The sequence below is a fragment of the Miscanthus floridulus genome, chromosome 8, assembly GCF_019320115.1.
Source record: "Miscanthus floridulus cultivar M001 chromosome 8, ASM1932011v1, whole genome shotgun sequence".
Lineage (NCBI taxonomy): Eukaryota > Viridiplantae > Streptophyta > Magnoliopsida > Poales > Poaceae > Miscanthus > Miscanthus floridulus.
In genome coordinates, this window is record NC_089587.1 from 217,264,499 (window position 1) to 217,287,031 (window position 22,533).

A 22,533-nucleotide genomic window follows, 5' to 3' on the forward strand; every position below is an offset into this window, starting at 1 on the left:
CAACATATCTGTTGTATGGTTATACCCTACCATTTATTATATCCTTTTTTTAAAACCCCAAAAACCCAACCACCTAGTATATGAACAGAAAGGTTTCTTAAAAAGACTACCGAAGGAATATTTCAGACTTTTTAGGTTACAGTAAGCAATGTCTTAAAAATCACTAGATCACTTAGGCAGTGGGGTGGGCTGATTCTTAAAGCAGTGACTATAAGCCTAGGCAACACGTAGGCAATGATAAGACGAGGAAAGGCGACGTCATACCAATATAACAAGTTGCAAAACAACAGCATGGAGTGGAAAAATAAAGGGAAAAAAAGAAAAAAAAGGAGTAATAAGGGCTGGGTCAGCCCACCTTCGTCCCAAAAAGAACGCAACTATAGGATTCGTGTCGGTCAATTTGTCTATAATTTGACCAAGGCCATGTTCGCCTAGCTGAAAAACCAGACTGAAAAATACTGTTCGCTGATTTGTTGTGCGAGAGAAAAATAGTGTACCATGGCTAAGTTTAAGCTAACAGGGCCCAAATTTATAGTGATTAGTATTAACATTTATGTCTGAAATAAGTTTTATTCCAAAAATATATTCCGTCACTAATCTATTGATACTTATCTTGTATTAAAAATGTTAGTATTATTTGTATAATTTTGATCAAAGTTGAAATTGTTTGACTCCTTAGCAAGTCGTGAATTGCATTATTTTTTAGACAGAGTACTACTCTGAAGGGCTACTGTTTCTCTGACTATTACGCGTGCGTTGTTCAGTCAGAGTTTGTTTCAAAAAAGAAAGTGGAAATTTGCTGCTACAGCCAGGTACTGTCCACACTATAGCTTGAAATTGCCGTGAACCGCATCGGGATGTGAGCCCAGATAATGCATGACGTTTCTCTTTGGCTTGGGCATTCATTCACGAGCTAGTACTCGTATAGTTTACCATGCTAGTACTACTCCCTCTAGTCTAATAGGACATGGCTCTACTGCAGACATAATAGTACTCCGACGGAGACATGCACGTTAGACCCAGCCATGTCAGGCAGGTTGGTGCCAGAGAAAGTGGCGTCGAGGTCGACGCCAGAAAATATGGCACCGAGCTCATGCTGCGTTCGCGCCACGCAAGCAGCCACGTCAACGATACGCAGAAAATGACCCTGAACCTCGGACGTGTAAGTTCAGCGCCAATTGTTACGGCGCCGAGGTCAGAGTCTATTTTTTAAAAGATACCAGAGCGTATTTATGAAAATGTTTCAGAAAAAGGGCTGAAAAACAAAAAATAAAATAAAAATAAAATAAAATTCGGCGCTGACCTCCCTCCCCTCCCAGCTCGCAGTCCCACCAGGCCAGCACCCTCACCTCCTCCGCCCACTGGATCCGAGAGACCCACGCGAAAAACTCGGGCCGGAAAAAACTCGCCAGGAAAGAGAACGCTCGGAAGGGAAACACAGGCTCCGGCTCGAGACGAAACCCTAACCCTAGCTCTGCCCGCCCCTCCGCCGTCCCTCCTCGCCGGAGGTCTTCCCCAGCGACGCAGCCTCCGCCGGGGGCTACGGTGGCGATGCGCCCCTCCCTGTTGGAGGCGTTATGAGCGGGGAAATGGTCCGCGCCGAGGCCTTGCCCCAGGGGGAGGCCCCCGGGTTCGGTGTCGACCTGTATGCGCAGGCCACCAAGGCTGTGTCCCTGCGGACGCCGTTCGAGGGCGATGAGGCGGCGCCCAGGGTTCCCACGCTGCCCGCGCGGCTTGTCAGCTGGGCAGGGCCGGGGGACGCCCGGAAGAAGCACAAGAAGATTCTGCCTCCCCCTCCGGACGATGCTGCTCCCGAGCCTCCACCACAGTCACCTGTAGCCACCGCTGCGAAGGTTGGCTTGTGGGACCAGTTTGAGGCTTATTTCCGTCCTGTAACATTGGCTGATGTCGAAATGTTAAGACCAAAGCTCCCATTCGGCTACAGCAAGGTCGACTCATGTATGCTAATACCATTTCTGGGCAGTGACAAGGAGTTAATAAACCAAGCTGAGACATATGACGTGGCTGTGGCTGAAACAACCTCGTATTTAGGTGTTGGTGGCGAAGAAGTGGTCACTAACCGGGAGCGCGGCGTGCAAAGTGTGCATCTGGCTAGTCAGAAAGAGTGGAATGATCAAAGCGTTGAACATGACATACATGATGTGGTTGTGCAACAAATGGTCAGTGACAAAGAGCTTAATAGGCACAGAGGGGGACAGGGCATACAAGAAGTTTCTGTTCAGTTGGGAGGGAGATCATTTGGAGTGGATCAAGCTGGGAGCAGCAGTGGCATTGTGTTAGCACAATGTGTTGAGGAGGAAGGAATTTCACTTAATTGGCTGCTAGGAGCAACAGGCCGGTTTGTTCTCACTTCAGAGCGACCCAACAAGAAGAGAAAGCTTCTGGGTGCCGATGCTGGGTTAGAGCAGCTTGTTCTGCTGCCACGCGTAGGGGCTGAGGCATCTTCAAGCTGTGATGTTTGTTGTCTTGGAGAAAGTTCCATGGAGTCCAATAGGATAGTTAACTGCAGCAACTGCAAGGTGTCAGTACACCAGAGGTGTTATGGTTTGCATGCTGTGCCTGATGGGCAATGGTTGTGTGCTCGGTGTACATATCTAGAGTCTACAGGGTGGTCATTGAATGAAGATGCTGGCGGCACCCAGTCGATGCCTTGTGCTTTATGCCCAAAGGAGAAAGGGGCTCTTAAACCTGTTAAAGTGGAGCCTACTCGAGTTGCGGGTGTTGGGCACCAAAAATTTGTGCACTTGTTCTGTAGTCTCTGGGCACCAGAGGTTTTTGTTGAGGACATGGAGTCAATGGAACCTGTACTTAGCCTTGAAAATGTCCAAGAGAATCGGATGAAGTTGACGTGCAGTATCTGCAAGATTAAGCATGGTGCATGTGTCCGATGTAGTCATGGTATGTACTCTTCACACCATGTTTTCAGCTTCTGTTAAAAAGAATTGTGAAAAGCTGACATATATCTTCTTATGTTTCAGTTTATATGCTATCATGATTTAGGAAAGTGTATTCTACTGCTATTTAGCAAATGTACAATTTCTACAGCTGTATTAGACTATTTTTTTTGTGTGTTATCAACTGTCTTTCTTCAATCATGAATTCAAATTTGACCTACCAATCCATTCTGGTTTTCAGTGTGTAAAGGGCAAAATTTCAAAACTAGGTTTGACTTAACATGCTGAAGGAATTTTTCATAAATTTTAACTCTATGCAACTATGCAACTTTGTTAGAATTGGATTGGATTTTGTTTTGGAAGGCAAAACTGGCACACACCAATTCACCTTTTTTTTGTAGCTATAGAATGAGTTTGAATTATCGTGCAATATTTGTGGAGAATCTGTGACATGGCTTTTTCAAGCAAGCAAATTTTTAACCTTTGTATCTTGTTTTTGAGTATCCGCACACCTATGCATGCATCAATTTAATATGCCAGCTTAGAAATTAGACGTGTTGCCAAGAATAAAGCAATAATTGATATTGTGTAGCCCACGGTTCAGTACAAATCTAAATCAAGTGTTAATCTGACTTTTTAAAGTATGGTGTAATTTATATGTGTGTGTATATTTATTTTAAAATATATGTGGTAGAATCTGGTGTTAATTTGCTTTTTGTGTTAATCAACCTTGTTGACTTTGTGATAGTTTATTTATTCCTTGTTACTTCATGACTATCTTGAACCCATGACATGAAAAAATGCTTTAATCCTATGTTATATAGTTGCTTTCTGATGAGAACGTTGTTATTTATTTCGTTTGTGTGCCTGTTATCAATTGGTATACGGAGGCTGACTGGGTCCTTTCTTAAAAAAAACACTGTAATTTCTTTGCTTTTAAGTAATGGAATCTGATGTAGCCCGTTATGAAAAAAAGGAGAACAACGGAGCTATGATATTACATATATGCTGCATTTTTATATGCCAGCTAAATACTATCCAGTGCTCTCTGAGGAAATGCTTTCTGCATTTGTCATCAGAAAACTAGTTCATGGAAAATGTTGGTATTACTTGCCAACTTAATTATTTGTGGTTGCATCTTCTAACAATGCTCTTCATTTGTTTGTGGGAGCCTTCAAATAAATGAATGCTTTCTGCAAATGATGCATAACCTGTTTTGGTAAAAAAAATTGTCATCCTGATGGATGTATCTTCAACAATGGTTTACAGCTTGATATCACAATTTTTTGGTACTCTGAGTTCCTTTTAACTTGAGAAATGATCTTTGTTGGATATCTGGCTACAAGCCAGTTTTCTGAAGAGCAAATCAAGATGGAATATTCGTATGTTCTATCTCAACAGTTAATCATAGTTTTTAGGATGGAATCATGTTCAGTTTCAAACTCCTTTGATCTCCCTCAGCTTGTTTCTTCTAAACATTACGTGACCTTAGTTTTAACTAATTTCTAACTCAAAGGAATACGGTCTTTCAATACTTTTTACTAAGTTTCGTGTGGTTTTCAGGGACGTGTCGGACACCCTTTCACCCTATATGTGCAAGAGAGTCAGAGCATCAAATGGAGATATGGGGGAAATCCAGACACCCTAATGTTAGGCCTTCTATTCTTATGGTTGCCATTAGCCTTACTGAGGTCAATATGGCTCACTTCTCTTGTTTCTTTGCTTCCCTTTTGTAGGTTGAGTTGAGAGCATTTTGCTCAAAGCATTCTGCAGTTGGATACACCAGTTCTATAGAGAACAGTAACCTTGCTTCTGAACAGAATCCTAGAAAATCTGGCCCAGACAATACCACCCTCAATTCTGGTAAAATTCCAATACTAAGGTTCACACGCAAAAACAAGGACAAATTCATCAATTGTGGAACCAGTACCTCTAGTTCTGGTAACCTAATCAGAGTCAAGACCATAGAGCAAGGTGCTTTAGCTAACACAGTTAGAAATGCAAATACTCAACCTATTCGAATCTGGGAAACAGGTGCTGATCATCCCTCTGCTGGTGGGGATCATATGAGAAGTTCTGGTGATATTGCTGTAGTGCTTAGAAAGGTAACTGTTACCCATACAATATTTGCATAGAGAAAATGAATATCCTTCCTAACCATTGTGAAGTAAAAGCATTAATATCTGCACTGGTTTTGCAGCTAATTGACAGTGGAAAAGTTAGTGTTAGTGATATAGCATCTGATGTTGGTATTTCTTCGGAATCCTTGGAAGCTGCTCTCGTGGTACGTCATGCATATACCTTATGTATATTTGCTATGCCAACTTCATTTACAAACTATTTTGCTAATTTTTTTATTGCCAGGGTGAAACTACCACATTTTCCCATGGTTTGACACTGAAAATTATCAAGTGGCTCCAAAATTCTGTGCATATGCATGGTGCTCAAGGAAATGTTTGTAAAGGGAGCTCAGCGGTGGTGCAAGATAACAAATCAGATGGATTGGACACCACAGATACTGTTGATGTGAAAAATGCATTGGTCCTAGATCATGACAAGGGTGTACTTGTTGATGTGCCGGATTCCGCTGTAACTGAACCTGCACGAACAAGATCTAAAAGCAACAGTAAGATATTGAAAGAAAATAATGCAACATGTGCAACTGGTGTGACTATTTTGCAAAATGGAAAAAAGAACATGGTTAAAGAAAGTTCTAATCCTGAGTGCTCTGCTAAAGAATTTGCAAACGAATCTACTCAGGAGTTTTCTCCAACCAGCAACAAGGATGTTTTAAAGGATGAACATGGAATATTGGTAAGAAATATGACTTTTGACTTTCAGAGCATTATTTCAAGCCTGGTTTCTTGCGTCTTAACTGGCTTTGATCATGAAGTTTCAATGCATGGTTGGTATATTTTTCATTATATATTTTTTTAGTTGAGTACGTGACCCTCATCAACAATGTTGTGACTAGTGTTCGAACAAACGATGATAACATAGATTACTTCCCGATTAAAATTGGACTTCATCAAGGGTCAGCTTTAAGCCCGTATCTCTTTGCCTTGGTAATGGATGAGGTTACCAGGAACATACAAGGGGATATCCCTTGGTGTATGTTGTTCGCTGATGATGTAGTGTTAGTGGACGAAAGCCAGGCGGGAGTAAATAGGAAACTAGAGCTATGGCGGCAGACCCTTGAGTCTAAAGGTTTTAGATTGAGCAGAACTAAAACCGAATACATGAGATGCGACTTTGGCGGAGTTGTACAGGAGGAGGGAGATGTGAGTTTGGAAGGTCAAGTAGTGCCTAAGAAGGATACCTTTCGGTTTCTGGGATCGATGCTACAGAGGGATGGAGATATTGATGCAGACGTTAGCCATAGAATCAAAGCAGGGTGGATCAAGTGGCGACAAGCTTCTGGCATTCTCTGTGACAAGAGGGTACCACAAAAGCTAAAAGGCAAGTTCTATAGAACGGCGATTAGACCGGCTATGTTGTATGGAGCAGAATGTTGACCTACAAAGATTCGACATGTTGAACAACCGAGTGTTGCAGAAATGCGTATGTTGCGATGGATTTGCGGTCACACAAGAATGGACCGAGTTCGGAACGATGATATACGTGATCGCCTAGAGGTAGCACCAATTGAAGAAAAGTGTCAAGGGCACCGAGCCCCTGGCTTGCCGGACCGCGACTACGTAGTTCGTAGCCGTCGGCCGTCTTCTCCGGTGAGGTTATACCCCTCTACCGCAGGCTTAGAGAATAGATGAGAAATGGGATAACTTTCTTTATTCCTTAATCCGACTCTGAGTACAATTATAAATAGCAAAGGCCTCAACCGAATAGGCAGGCAACTCCTAGACTTAAGGGATTGGAAATCATCTAATCACCAATCAATCTATCAGCCAATCACAACTAACTTCCTATCTTTAGCCACTGGATGCCGATCCTGATGCTGATCCCGCGCCTGCAGTTGCGCGCTCAGCCGCGCGCCTGATGTCGCGGGTGCGTCTACGCCTGGCGTAGGGTCTTCCGTACATGACATCTCCCCCCGCCTCGAAATCCAGCTCGTCCTCGAGCTGAAACGAAGGAAAGCGAGCGCGGAAGTCGTCAAAGTCTTCCCAGGTGGCCGATTCGGGAGCTTCGCCCTGCCAGTGCACGAGGACTTGGCGAACACCACGAGCTAGCCGCGCACAGGTCACTGCGGCGGGAGCAGGCACGACTGCGCCGTGCTGGAGCGGGGGCAGCGGCGGAGTTGTAGTCGGCGGGGTGCCCACGAACTTCTTGAGGACGCCGACATGGAACACGTCGTGGAGGCGAGCACCGGGAGGTAGTTGCAGGCGGACAGCCACGTCATTGATGAGCTCAGTGACTTGATACGGCCCGACGTACCGGGGCTTGAGTTTCCCAGTGGCCGGGCGGGGCAGAGAGGCTGCTGCTCGCTGACGGAGACGCAGGAGGGCCCAGTCACCCACTGAGAAGGAGACCGGTCGATGGTGCTGGTCGTAGACCCTCTTATGGGCGGCCTGGGCCTGCTCGAGGCGGTAGCGAACGTCGTCGAGGAAGGCCGTGCGCTCCTCCATCTCCTGAGCCACCGCCGCCACGCGAGTCTCCCCCGGCTCATAAGAGCGGATGGTCGGGGGATCCCGGCCGTACACCACACGAAACGGTGTGTCGCGGAGCGAGGACTGGTAGGCGGTGTTGTAGGTGTACTCCGCCCACGGGAGCCAGCGGACCCACTGCCGGGGACGGTCGCCGGTGAAGCACCGCAAGTACATGACGATGACGCGGTTGGCTGCCTCCGTCTGGCCATCAGTCTGCGGGTGGAACGCCGATGACATAAACAGCTTGGTCCCGGTGAGCCTCATGAGCTCCTGCCAGAACGTCGAAGTGAACACCGGGTCGCGGTCCGAGACAATGGACTGCGGCACGCCGTGTAGGCGTACGATGTCGGCGTAGAAGGCCTGGGCGACGGACTCCGCGGTGTAGGGGTGGGCGAGCGGGATGAAGTGGCAGTACTTGCTGAAGCGATCCACCACGGACAGGATGACCGTCTTGCCTTGCACCTTGGGCAGCGCCTCGATGAAGTCCATGCCGATGTCCGCCCACACCGCGGCCGGCACCGGAAGTGGCTGGAGTAGACCGGCCGGCCGGAGGTGGTCGGACTTGTACTGCTGGCAGGTAGAGCACGCCTTCACAAAATCTTGCACGAGCCGGCGCATGTTGGGGAAATGGAAGTCTCGACGGAGGCGGTGGAGGGTGCGATGGACGCCCTCGTGGCCGTCATTGTGGACGGCAGCCACAATCTCGGGCAGCAGTGGCGACGCCGGGGGGATGTACAGACGCCCATCAAAGGCGACCATGTTGTCCACCAATGACCAGGGTGCGGCGCGGGAGCCTGCGCGCACCTCCTCGTGGATGGCGACGAGAGCGGGATCGGTGGCCTGGGCGTGGCGGAGGCGGTCGATGAAGTCGAAGCGCGGCGCCGAGATGGCCAGCAGCGCGCCTTCCGCATCGTCCCGGCGGGAGAGGGCGTCGGCGACGACGTTGGAGGCACCGGACCTGTACTCCACCGAGAAGTCGAAGCCCAAGAGCTTACCGACCCAGTGATGCTGCGGGATCGTGGCGAGGCGCTGGTCGAGGAGGTACTTGAGGCTGTAGTGATCGGTCTTGACGACGAACCTCCGCCCCCACAGGTACGGTCTCCAGTACCGAACGGCCTGCACGAGGCCGATGAGCTCCCGCTCGTACGCAGCCAGCGAACGGTGGCGAGGCGCCACGGGCCTGCTGAAGAACGCCACCGGGTGGCCCTCCTGGACCAGGACGGCGCCGAAGCCGACAGTCGAGGCGTCACACTCGACGGTGAACAGCTTGGTGAAGTCAGGCAGGACGAGTACCGGCGCAGATGTGATGGCCGCCTTCAGCGCCGTGAACGCCGCAGCTGCGGCCTCGTCCCAGGCGAAGCCCTCCTTCTTCAGTAGCGCCGACAGGGGCGCGGCGATTGCCCCGTAGTTGTGGACGAACTTGCGGTAGTATCCGGCGAGGCCGAGGAAGCCGCGCACGGCCCGGGGCGAGCGGGGGGCTGGCCACTCCACGACGGCCTGCACCTTGGCCGGATCCATGGCGACGCCGGCCTCGGAGATGACATGGCCGAGGTAGGAGACGGAGGAGGCGCCGAAGGAGCACTTGGAGCGCTTGACGAAGAGCTGGTGGCGGCGGAGCTCATCGAGGACTGCCCTGAGATGGCGCAGGTGGTCCGCCCATGACTTGCTGTAAATCAGAATGTCGTCAAAAAATACCAGGACGAAGCGGCGGAGGAATGGGCGGAGCACGTCGTTCATTAGTGCTTGGAACGTCGCCGGGGCGTTGCAGAGCCCGAACGCCATCACCAGAAACTCGTACAGGCCATCATGAGTGCGGAACGCCGTCTTGTGGACATCCTCCGGCCGCATGCGCACCTGGTGGTACCCGGAGCGGAGGTCCAGCTTGGAGAAGAACTTGGCGCCGTGCAGCTCGTCGAGGAGCTCGTCCACCACCGGGATCGGGAAGGCGTCCTTGACGGTGAGCGCGTTGAGCGCCCTGTAGTCGACGCAGAAGCGCCAGGAGCCGTCCGGTTTCTTGACGAGGAGGACCGGCGAGGAGAACGGCGAGTCGCTGCGGCGGACGATCCCTTGCTCGATCATGGCGGCGCACTGCCGCTCCAGCTCGTCCTTGTGGGCCGCCGGGTACCGGTACGGGCGGACGGCCACCGGCAGCGCGTCGGGCTTGAGCGTGATGCGGTGGTCGTAGGCGCGCTTGGGGGGCAGACCAACGGGGTCAGCGAACAGCCCCCCAAACGAGTGCAGCAGCGCCTCGAGGAGGGAGTCGGTCATCGAGGTGGCGCCCAGGGTCGGTGCAGGAGGCGTGTCCACCCCAGTCCAGGTGATCGGCTTCCCCTGGTGGTGGAAAGACATGCGCCGGCTGCCCAAATCCCAGACGACAGGGCCGAGTACACCCAGCCAGTGTGTGCCGAGGACGACGTCGTACCCGGCCAGGGGCATCACGAAGAGGTCAGCCGGGAACGAGGCGCCGTCGATCAGTAGGGGCGCGTCGCGGATGACACCCGCGCAGGTGACCCGCTCACCATTGGCCACCAACGCCGTGAGGCGCGGCCGGGAGCGTAGGGGGAGGCCGGAGCGCTGCGCCGCCGCCTCGGAGATGAAGTTGTGCGTGCTGCCGGAGTCGAGGAGGGCGACGAGGGCTGCTGCGCCCACGGTGACGGCCAACTGCATGGTGCCGGCCACCGGGACCCCGGCCACCGCCTGGAGGGAGAAACAGGGCGCCTCGGTTTCGGGTTCCGCCTCGTCGGCGGCCTCCGGGACATCGTCGACCTCCACCCCTTCGACGAAGAAAATCCGCCTGCAAAAGCGATTATGGCCCCGGGAATAGGGCTCGTTACAGTTAAAACAGAGCCCGAGCCGGCGGCGCTCGGCCATCTCTTCCTTGGTGAGGCGGCGCTGATTGGGCTCGCCGCGACCCTGCTGGGCAGCCGCTGGCGGTGCAGGCAGAGCGAGGAGCGGAGGGGGACCGGCCAGGGCGGGTCGAGCAGCCGCCACTGGGGGAGGACCGCGCGCGGGATCTCGCGGCGCCGGAAGCGCAGGGCGTGCTGCCTCCATGAGCTCGACCTGTCTCGCAAGGCTCATGGCAGCGGACAGAGTCTCGGGGTTGTGGAGGCGAACGGCGTTGCTGAGTGGCGGAAGAAGGCCCCCGGTGTAAAGCTGGACGCGTTGCTCCTCGTCCAGACGCCCGGCGCGCGGCAGGAGTGCCTGGAAGCGATTGGAGTACTCCTCCACGGAGCCGGTGCGCCGGCACTCGCTGAGCTCGAACAGCGGCGCCGATCGGAGGGGCGGCCCGAACCGTAGGCTCAGGAACTCCTTGAATCGCGCCCAGGACGGCGTGCCAGAGTCCTCCTCTAGCTGGTTGTACCACAGCTGCGCGACGTCGTCGAGGTTGTAGGAGGCCATCCACACGCGTTCTTCCGCCATGGTACGATGGTGGCGGAAGTAGGACTCGCACTTGTTGAGGAAGAGCATGGGGTCGGTGGTGCCGTCGAACCGCGGGAAGTCCCACTTCTTGTGCTTGGGCGGCAGGTCCGAGGACTGCCCCTCGGCACGCCCGTGGCCGCTGCCGGCGGCGGACGACTCGGACTTGTCCTTCTTCAGCGAGGCGACGTCGGCCTTCATGGTGGCCAGGTCGTCGGTGAGGGCCTTGATGGCCAGCATGAGATCGGCGGCAGAGGGTTCAGCCATCTGCGGCGTCGTGGAGGAGGCGGCTGTGGAGGAGGTGGGTGATGCAGGGGCGGCGGGATCGGGGTGGGCGGCTGCGGTGGCGGGCTGGGAGGATCGGGTGGAAGAGGATCGACGTGACCGTGATACCAGGTTGTCAAGGGCACCGAGCCCCTGGCTTGCCGGACCGCGACTACGTAGTTCGTAGCCGTCGGCCGTCTTCTCCGGTGAGGTTATACCCCTCTACCGCAGGCTTAGAGAATAGATGAGAAATGGGATAACTTTCTTTATTCCTTAATCCGACTCTGAGTACAATTATAAATAGCAAAGGCCTCAACCGAATAGGCAGGCAACTCCTAGACTTAAGGGATTGGAAATCATCTAATCACCAATCAATCTATCAGCCAATCACAACTAACTTCCTATCTTTAGCCACTGGATGCCGATCCTGATGCTGATCCCGCGCCTGCAGTTGCGCGCTCAGCCGCGCGCCTGATGTCGCGGGTGCGTCTACGCCTGGCGTAGGGTCTTCCGTACATGACAAAAAGCTTGTCCAACATCGGTTGAGGCGGTTTGGCTATGTCCAAAGGAGACCTCCAGAGGCACCAGTGCATTGTGGAGTCCTAAGCCAAGCTAATAATATGAGGAGAGGTAGAGGAAGACCGAAATTGACATGGGGGGAGGCAATAAAAAGAGATTTGAAAGCTTGGGATATACCTAGAGATCTATGTTTGAATAGGAGTACTTGGAAAGCAGCTATTGAAGTGCCTGAACCGTGACTTGTGGCTCTTGGTGGGTTTCAACTCTAGCCTACCCCAACTTGCTTGGGACTGAAAGGCTATGTTGTTGTTGTTGTTGTTGTAGACTTCTATGATAGAGATCTTCAAGGAGAGTAGATATAATTTTTTTGTTGCCCCATTATGATTTTTTTTACTTTAAATTCTACTAGTCAGGTACCTTAATGTTTTTTTTTTGGTAATATATAATGGCGGGATTAAGGAAAACTTGCCTTGTGTAATGGAACCATCAGTTGCCTGTGATGGAAGGCCCCCCTTCATCCCCGCCCCAAACACGCCCACCCACCTGACCTTTCCTCTTTTTGAAAGTTGTCTTATTTCTTTCCATGGCAAGTAGTTGGGCTAACTATATAATGAACTGATGTCATTAAGCTTTGTTCACCACTATCAACTGTCTCCCAATTTTTTGAACTTGTTGCACTCCAATTTATCTTGCATGAGGTGTGCTGTCTTGTCATTGTTTAATGGTCCTAGTGAAGTAATCTTTTATCATGGATGTAATTTGATTCACATTCTTGTGACAGATACTGAACGACACCTCTGGAAACAAAGACTTTGGTACTTCCACAGAGATACCAAATGAGAACCAAGGTAAATCTTTTGTGAACTTTTCTGACTTTTTAAGTACTTGATTTTTAAAAATAATATCTAGTTTCTTTTGGGTGATCCTGCTTTCTCTAGGTTCTGGGTTATTTTATTTGGAAAAGCAAATAAAACAGATGAATTTCTGCACTGCCACTATAAAGAAAACTAACTTAGACCTGGCCATTCAAAAGAGGAACCACGATCAAGCAATGAAGATTTTATTATTATCTCACATGTTAATTTGGAACTACAACTCTTGAAGAGGAATCACGATTCACTAATTGTGACTGGTTGAAAAGGTTGCCTAGACAATCTAGGTTTTAACTTTTGTCTGGCAGTGCTATTTTTTTGGTTAAATGTATTGTTGACGTCTTCCCAGAATCCCAGTTTGAATGGCAAGAATGATTGTTCTCGGTTGTTACTGGGACACAAGTGCTCTGGCAGCTCATTGCCCTTCCACCGGTTCAGGAGAAATTATCATACCATTGCTAACAATTGTCATCCAATCACACCTTATCACTCAAAACTGCTGTGTACAAGAAGTACAAATATTCTGTCTGTGCCTAACAATATGTCTTGATTAAGATAGATGCAAGTTGCTCCTTGTGCAACGTAGTGTGCCTTATTTGGCGGGCTAACTCACCTTAGGATTTAGGTGCATGATCTTAAAACTTTCAGTTGAAGCTATGGCCATCTGTTATAAGGGTCAAGGTTGATGTAATTAAACTGCACCCATTAATTTTTTTGCGTGTTCTGGAAAAGAATGTAATGCAGAATTAAACACTGAACTGAAAATAGGAGAAACTGTAGACATTACTTTTGCTCATGGTGCTTTACTTTTTTTTTTAATAAGGAGTTATTTTTTTTTGGTTGACTAATCCACTTAACTGTTGATTTTGATCATTCTGCTTCAGCGGACTCTACTTCCCCACTGCTGCGTTTTGAATACTAAGATAACTCTGATATTGGAGTAATGCCAATGTTTCATTGCCCTTATAGTATTCATGATTTCATTTTTCTTTGTGGGTTGGAGCCCTCAAATGATCAAGTACACAAACAATTTGTGAAATTGAAGCATTACTGATCAAAGCTATCGATATGGACTGGCTTCTATTGGCTAAATGTCCATTGGAGGGAGTTCTGATGTCAACGAGAAGGCCGTCAAAGGGGACTGTGTGAGGGAACCCGGGGGGTGGGGGGTGGGATGGGGGGTCAGGATCTCCTTTTATATCCAATACATACAAGCTAGCTGCGCCATGCTGCTGTTGCTTCTGGCTACCAATGTGCTGTTGTGCGGGCGCAAAGCCCATAATAAATGCAGCAATTTCAGCTTGCGGTAGATCCTTAGGAATTATTCTTCACCTCTTTCATGAACCTGGATCACGTTGATCTAATCTTATGGTCTTGTGAAATAGAAGTCATTTGCGTCGTATTCGATTTGCATGGTATTCTTCATTCGTTTTCTTTTAGTTATTTACAGTTACGTGGGGTCTTACTATGTTATGAGCAGGTGCACTACTTGGAAGAAAAATTAATCACTTAACTGAGGTTGAACTGGGCCCATGCTTGGAGAAAGGAGTATCTTCACATGATCATTGTTTTGTTCAGGGTGATAATTGTAGAGATGGGGTATATTCAGTTGAAAATAGCTTCAACGCTCGTGATTGTGGTTCAAATTGCTCTCATGGACAGCCTTTTTTCAAGTAAGTTGCACATGCACATGTATACTTGATTGAATTTGTTTTTCTGCTGTTTTCACTGATCTGCTTCTTTAGTCCTTAACCAATAAGCCGCTGCTGGAAGCAATTGTTCACCCCTCTCTTGCTGTATGCAGCTTTGATGATTCACATTCTTATATTCATCCATTCATTAAGAAAAAGATATCTCATCATTGGGACATTACTTTCAATCAGAATAAGGAAGCTCTGAATCACTATAGTAAGTACTTATTAGTTTCTCTAAGCTAATTACTTGTTAGCAAGTTTCGGTTTTTGCACCTTAATGTTGCAAATATATTTTTGCATGTCAAGTTTTAACTGATGTACTTTTTTCTTCTGTCCAACATTAGTACAAGAGTCACCATATCCTTCCCATGAGGAAATACCAACTAATTCCTCGGTAGAAGTAGAGGGTACAGCAGATACAACTGCAACAGGTCAAGTTTTGAAAGCAAGGTCTTCAAAAATTCTCGAGCATTCACCTGATGATGAAGTAGAAGGAGAGATGGTATACTTACAATCTAGGCTGCTTGACAATGCTGTTGTTCTGAAGCACAGATATGGTAAGAGTATTTTTTTCTCATGTACTTCAATATTTGAGTATAAAGAATGCTAAAACCTCTTTGCCTTCTCCATTGCTCTTGTTCCAAGCTTCTCACTTTTAATGCTGTCCATGAAACCGCCCCACAAATTAAGTGGTTTGATTCTTCAGGAACTTCAACACAGTGCATGAAACTTTCCCATGAGTGCAGCTGTCGTTTCATTAATTTCTTGAAATCGCTTCTTCTTCTTTCGTGCAGAAAAATTGATAGCTAAGGTTGTCCAAAATCTTTCTCGCGAGCTGGATGTCTTCAGTAAAAGAAAATGGGATCTTATTTTCGTGAATCAGTTCCTTCGTGATGTTAGAGAAGCTAAGAAACGTGGGAGAAAAGAAAAGAGACATAAGGAAGCCCAAGCTGTACTAGCTGCAGCTGCAGCTGCTATTGCATCCTCCTCACGGAACTCAACCATGAGAAAAGATGCAAAGGAGGATGCACCAGAGGTTTGTTTGTGTTTTGATTGGCCAGTTGTGAAATTAGTACATGTAGATGTTAGAAATCTTACCTTTTCTTGCGTGTAGAGTTCTCCAAAACTTGTTGCTGGATCTTCAAGGGTTGGGCAACGGACTTCTTCATTGCTATGGATTAATGATTCATCGAAGTCATCTGATAACAAATTTGGAAGTTTTCATATGCCAATTTCCTCGAAAGAAAATGGGTTACACTGTGATGTATGCATGCGAACTGAAACTCTGTTGAACCGAATATTTGTCTGCTCCAGATGCAAGGTGATTTGGATTTGTTTTAAGTTCTCATGTTTTATACTATATTTTGTTCTTAACTTGGACTTTTTTAACAGGCTGCTGTGCACATAGATTGCTACAGAAATCTGGAAAATTCTATTGGGCCCTGGAACTGTGAACTTTGTGAAGATCAAGACATTTCATCAGAAGCTGCAACTGTTAGCGATAAATCACATTGTAATGGCAAGAAGTTACCCTTTGCACAGTGTGGCATGTGCCACGGCACATCAGGTGCTTTTAGAAAGACTGTAGATGGGAAGTGGGTTCATGCTTTCTGTGCTGAGGTAATTATAAATAATAATATCCTTTTAATGGCTTTCTTGTTAGGTCCTATAATTTTTCAAATATTTTGCAGTGGTTGTTGGACACCAAGTATGTAAGGGGACAAGATAACCCTGTAGAAGGAATGGTATGTAAATCTGTTCGCTATTGTGGCTTTCTTTTAGTTTTAGTTTATCAGAAGTAATAGAGCCTTGGCAATTGTTTTTGCTGTTAATTTGTTGACAGTATCTGATTCTGTTGTTGTGACATTTCATTTGTACCATCTCATTTTTTGGCTGTTCAATGCTACTATCAGGAAAGCCTTGTAGAGGGAAAAGACACTTGTTGTGTCTGCCTCCGCAATGTTGGCATGTGCTTAAGGGTACATTATTCTCCATTCCTTCTTATCTAACCTAGACCTGGAAAATCGACAACTGAGAATCTTGCTAAATTTGTCTCTTCCAATATGCAGTGTAGCAGTGGGGATTGCAACATTACTTTTCATCCTACTTGCGCTAGAAGTTCTGGTTTATACATGAACACAAAAGGGTTCGGTACTACACCACAACACAAAGCATACTGTGGTAAACACAGCGTAGAACAGAAAGAGGTAAGGGGTACTAAGCTATTTTTGAAGTAATAATCACTCTGATCTGTATGATGCTTGTTTTGCTATTACTTCTGTCTCTTAACATCTTTCTGGAAATTCTGTGCAGGCTGATGCGCAGCAATATGGACCTGAGGAGCTCACGAGCATGAAACGAATGAGGGTTAGTATGTCACATTTACCTTATATTGTTTTCCTGTGTTTGGTAGCATAGAATGTTTGCACAGTTACTAGAAATTTAATGCAAATGCTTCTATAGAATGTTTCAAATGCTCCAAGCGTTTGAACATCTACATTTAGCTGTCGTTCTATTTTATTTAATCACTAAACAATTATGGCCATTGGTTCTCTTCAACTATTTATACAGCTTAACATTTGCTCCAGACAATGGCTTGTAATGTTTTTTCTTTCTTGAAGTATCAGATGCAAGAGCTCATTACTCACTGCTACTTATGAAGAGATCAGTCTGAAACCAACAAATTATCTTTAGCTACCTTGTGAAAACTCCGTGGTTTGCTTGTATCTTTTGAGTTAGCTATTTACAGTTTGGGTATACATTATGCCGCCACAACACTTCATGGGGCAGATCTCATCAGTCATTATTCATAGAGGAAACAATATATGTAGGAATTATTTTTCTTATGCAACCAACCTCGTGAATTCCTGTACTCATGTGACATGCACTACATGTTTGTTTGGATGTTATTAAACACCGAGTGAAGTTGCATAAAGTATCCTTTTAGACTCTATATCCTCCTGACTCCTGTCCCATGATTTTCGAGAAGCTTAACTTATGTAAGGCTTGGCATTTGTATGGCTTTCATAGGATTTCATAGGTATATGGTATACCAGATCTTTATCCATAGATGCTTTTTTTTGTGTACGTTTATACTTGTCTAAAGTTGGCTGAACTTTATATTGGGCAAGAAGGAACATTGTAAAAGTTTGTATGCATTTACTGGCTTGTTTTTTGCAGAGTGGTTTGTGTCTCCAGAGCGTTGCTTTCTTGCCATCATGACTTAATAGTGTTTCGCCATACGTTAGGGGTGGCAAGTGGCAACGGTGCGGGGACGGGTGAAGCCACAGCTCTGCTGCAATCCCCGAACTTGTAGCCCCGCCATGGCCCCAAAATGTATAATGGGGCAAAAGCTCACCCTGTCCCCATTCCCGACAGATCCCTGATCCCCATTGGAGCCCCCACAGAGCTTCAAATGAGTAGCAATAGCAGTGCAAGGATTGGGAATAGCGAGAACAGAAAACACGTGTAGCAAGAACATATATAACAAGCAAACTTTAACATCAAACACATAATTTTTTTGACAGCCAATAGAACAACAATCACTTCAAGCCAACAACACTGCAGCTCTGCAATTCACACCATACTGGCAAGAATTGGAACAATAAGCAGGGAAATCTTCAATTCGCACCACACTGCATCAAGAATGGAAACAACAAATAAGCAAATAATCAACGGATGGACTTGGCTCTTTGGAAAAGAACCTGTGCCTCAGCATGGATGGACCCACCGGATGCGCTTCGCGTCCTGTGGAGCGATGGCTGCTTGGAGTCCATAGGGGCGGAGACGAGATCGCCATAGCCCCATGGTGTGGAGATGGACAGATGGAGGATGCTGGATCCGGAGAGGATGGACTGCGGCAGGATGTGAAGGCGAGGGCGGTGCTGAAAAGATGACGAAGTGGAAGTGCTGGCTGCCTGGTGTCTGGTGGGTGCTAGCTTTGGGCGTTCGACGTAAGGGTTAGAAGATGCTGGGCCATATCCTTCGTGGGCCAGAGTCATACAGAAACACACATAATTTCGGAGCGCCGTGGAGCTCTGTGGTGAGAACATTGGGCCTGGCCCCGCCTCGAGATGATTTCGGGTCCCTGCCCCTATGGCCCCGCAGGGGAAGTTCTGGCCGCGTCTCCGGCCCATGCAGGCTTGATCCGCCGCATCCGTGGGGACTTTTTTGCCATCCTTATACGTTAGGTGGAAAACACAATGCACAATATAATCACAGTATCAAACATATTGCATAATTATATATTTATATGAAGATTAAATCGAGGATTATAATGATCTCTCCTGCTATCACAATACTTTAGTACATTTCTGTACCGCTCGCATGATTCTTGCATATACACTTGGCTAACTTGTCGGACATCTATGTTACCCGTCATTACTGGGTGTTGTTACTAGTAGAAGTTTTGCTTTACAAAGGATGCCCCCTTTTCTTTTATAGTTCTTATAAGTACACATATTATCCTTTTGCAGGTTGAATTGGAAAAACTACGCCTGTTGTGTGAGAGGATAATTAAGAGAGAGAAGGTGAAGGTATGTTTAGTTTGCAATTTTACAACTTACGTCTTGCCTCGAAAGTTGAGCTACATATGGCCATGCTTGAATTAGAAATACTGGATGGACATAATGTATTATTTTTCCCCACTGATTTGTTTTACTCAACTGTTGCAACCTTCTTCATATGTGGTGCTTTCATATGTCCAATACATGTTGAAAAGACCAGAGGATGGAATAACTATCAACCAACCTTTGACCAATCAGAGGTCCTTTGTCTAATTTGGGAGATTTGGTGACTAAGGGCATGGGTTGGGACACTTGTTGGCCTTGGACACAGAGAAGTGGTGCTATCCTCTTTTTTTTTGAAATACGCCAGGAGCACTGGCATATCATGTAAGACTAACTGGGCAACTACGCTTGACCGCGCGCTCAAGCGCAGTTGAGACTGCCTGAGAAATCTCAGAACGCTTCTACTGTGGCACACACCCTATACACACACCCACGCCAACAGTCCCCTCTGGGGAAAATCCCCGGTGCGACACCTACCGTTCGCCCGGACCAGGAATCGAACATGGGTGGGCAGCCTGGCCACTGCCAGCGCTACCACTGAGCCAAGAGCTCGTTCGCGCTATCCTTAATTTACCCAGTTTGTTTTCATAACAAACCCAGCTACTGACAGCTCAATGACACCACCATGAGATTGCGTCAGCAACTCGGTATCTAGTAGCTGACACCTTAGGTCTTTGTCGGTATTGCGATATCCTTTTTTTAGATATAGGGCCTTAGTCCTTGCCTTTTATAATGGCACATGTGGGAAGTTGAATTTCAGCGCAGGCCACTCCATGTCATGGAGCTTAATCAGCTGCACCAATGCAGCCCCACATGTTTAGTTCATCAACGATTTCTTTTATTGCGTATGCAGCTAAGCCCATTAATGGTTCTTTGGTTCCAAATAAGGCAACTGTTTATTAGGTCAGTTTTGGACTTGTACATTACTTAATTTTAAAACTATATACTGTGAATCCAGACAGGTTTTAATGTTTTTGATAAGGTAGTTTCCGGTGCTCAGTCGTACAGATGAACTTACTAGTTGAACTGAGTTTTTTTTTTAAAAAAAAATTGTATTGTGAACATTAACCGGATGTCTCTGTCCACATACCTTTATCTGACTTCATGACCTAACACTCTGTTGTTTATTATGTCAGAGAGAGACGGTTATGTGTGATCATGACATACTTGCCAAAACAAAGGACACTGTTATTTTCTCCTACCTTGCGTGCGGAGCAAGCTCAGAATCTGCAACTACTTCAGTTCATAACAGGTCGTACAGTGGAGCAGCGCAAAGATCTGATGATGTCACAGTAGATAGTACTATCTCTGGGAAGAAGACCATAAGGTTTTCTCTGAATAACAGAGATGCTGATAGAAACACAGCTGACAGCTCAAGGACATTGATATCGTTCAAACGCAAGTTGAGTGAGAGGGGACCACGAGCTGGTAAGCAACTTCCTCAGAGGCCAACCGCTGCAAAGAAACTAGAAGATGAAGACAAGAAGACAACTGATAAGAAGGTTTGTACCTTCTACTCTTTTTATGTTTCTTTTCCTTTCCCTCACTGTACTAATACGTGGAGCAGATAACGATGCAGCAGAGAGAAATGTTTCAAAAGGAGCTCGTTATGACATCTGATCAAGCTTCTACACAGAATCAACTCCTTCCTAAGGGATATGTTTATGTTCCTCGGGACTCTTTATCTAAAGAGAAGCTATGGAATCGAAATACACAGCCCCATAATCCACAGGAGCCTGGTGGATAGGATCAGTTGAAATCAAGCCGGTTCATTTCTCTCGAGGAAGGCCATAAAAAACTTGTGCAAGCTTGTTCTTTGCAACTGAAAACGACAAGCGGCAAGCAGGGCTGGCCAGTTCTATTGCCGCAAGGGTTACAGCCAATCCGTGATCTATGTTGGACCCAAGTTGAAAAATGGTGCAGACTGAGTAGTTTGTGTGAATGTATGGCATGGCACCATAACAAGAAGGCTGCCCCCCACCCAGGTAACTCGAATGATCAGCAATATGGGTGAATTGACCTACCTGTGCTATACCAAAGAGCGTGCCAACTGTAAATATGAGTTTTATTAGTGCACAGATTTTGTAAAATTGCCCTGTACATTCTTTCCTTTGCAAATGCTAGTTTAGTTGTGCAGGAGAAAAGGAATTATAAATCCTTTTTGGTTGGATAAGAAAAGAAATTAGCTTGGTTCTTTATCATGGTTCAGAAGAAAATGCAGTGGTGCTTGCGAACAACATTGGGCAGAAGTGTTTGCTTGATACATGTACTCTGTAAGGATGGTGAAGGTGCCAAAAATAAGGTCATGTCACTGCTTTTCGGCAACTATTTGTTGGTGCTAACTGGGAAGTGGTATCGTGCAGATCGAGACACTGTTTTAGCTAATTGTCGCCGGTGGCTTTCCGAGAGGCCTTTTGTTTTCGGGAAACTGTGGTCTCTTTACTGGTCAACTGGTTTTTAGATGTCAAGATAGCAACAATGTTGAAATTAGCCTGTAAGTTCTTAGGTTGAGAAGGTATGATAGCTGATTTTTTAAATTTATATATGGGGGTATATTGTATCTGAGACAGGCTTTTTTCTGCTTGCCGTCCAGATTATAACCTTGGTTGGGCATGTTTAGTAATTTGTTCAGAATGTAGCGGTTCATGTTTTCAATTCTTTTGCTCGTTATGACTCCCTCTGTTCCAAAGTATAAGACATTTTGGCTTTTTTAGGTTCATAGCTTTTGCTATGCACTTAAATATATATATTAGATGTATAGTAAAAGCAAAAACGTCTTATAATTTGGAACGGGGAGTACATACAAAATTCATTTCCAAATTATAGGTCACATTAGCTTTGTTACGGCAACCATTTGTGATATTGGTAAGCTATAATACATGTGGTATTAAGACATTTCATGGAAGATTTAAAGAAACTAATTTGAATTTATAGATGGTCTATTTTCTTATAAATAAACTCTGTCCAAGTTTGGGAATTAGACTTACCACAAAACCCAAGTGATCTATATTTGGAACGTATTGGGTATTTCCAATAGTTTTGTTGTGAAAAGGACTTGGAGATACCATATTCAGCTGTGGTGATTGTTGCAAATACTCACCCCGTTCTTAGTTATAGCATTTTATTAGTAAATTTCTCTAGTTTTGATCTCGATTTTAGGGAAAAAAAAGTAACATCCACAAATTTAAATAAATGCGCTATCAAGATGTAGGTGTTGATGTGTTTTTTCTATAAACTTAATCCAATGGTATACTTGGCTGTTGCGAGGATGTGCGTACACTTGTGTATGCGGAAAAATAGACCTAAGGGCAAGCTTGAAGATCGCCAATGGATTGTGACGCCCTTAGCTTTCTGCAACGGTGATCTCTCAACACGAACGAAATGCTTGGGGAGTATCGTGCCAGCATGTGTCTTTGGTCGGCGTCCGGGTCTCTCACTGACGATTGTTGTGACATCACCTGTGAAAGTTAGACCCTGTTCAGCTGATAGTTTTTGCGTTTGGTAAGCAGGCTGAAACTGATTTGTTGTGAGAGAAAAATACTATATCATAGCTGATAAGTTCAAGCGAGAAGGGTGCAAGTTTTAACACCGTCCTTGCATACAGTAAGACGATACGATCGAGTAGCATCCACGCTCCATGGTAGTAGTTGGTACAGCCATACAGGAACGACCGAGGGAAC

The 22,533-nt window shown here is 46.6% G+C and overlaps 1 protein-coding gene across 2 annotated transcripts; it reads left to right on the forward strand.

Annotated features, from left to right (window-relative positions):
* The first annotated feature begins 1,352 nt into the window (after positions 1 to 1,352).
* Positions 1,353 to 21,526, forward strand: LOC136478166 (uncharacterized). 2 transcript variants are annotated; one of them, XM_066476512.1, is made up of 19 exons: positions 1,353 to 2,919; positions 4,479 to 4,564; positions 4,652 to 5,020; positions 5,116 to 5,199; positions 5,280 to 5,729; positions 12,501 to 12,567; positions 14,072 to 14,264; positions 14,396 to 14,499; positions 14,630 to 14,842; positions 15,080 to 15,321; positions 15,400 to 15,606; positions 15,678 to 15,905; positions 15,977 to 16,030; positions 16,199 to 16,264; positions 16,355 to 16,492; positions 16,599 to 16,652; positions 18,761 to 18,820; positions 19,990 to 20,355; positions 20,433 to 21,526. In XM_066476512.1, the coding sequence occupies exons 1-19, from the start codon at positions 1,578 to 1,580 to the stop codon at positions 20,598 to 20,600; spliced, it is 4,491 nt and encodes a 1,496-aa protein (XP_066332609.1). In that variant the 5' UTR covers positions 1,353 to 1,577; the 3' UTR covers positions 20,601 to 21,526. The 2 variants fall into 2 exon arrangements, with proteins under 2 accessions (XP_066332609.1, XP_066332608.1); XM_066476511.1 differs by having other exon boundaries at positions 1,354 to 2,919; positions 20,421 to 21,526.
* Positions 21,527 to 22,533: the final 1,007 nt, after the last annotated feature.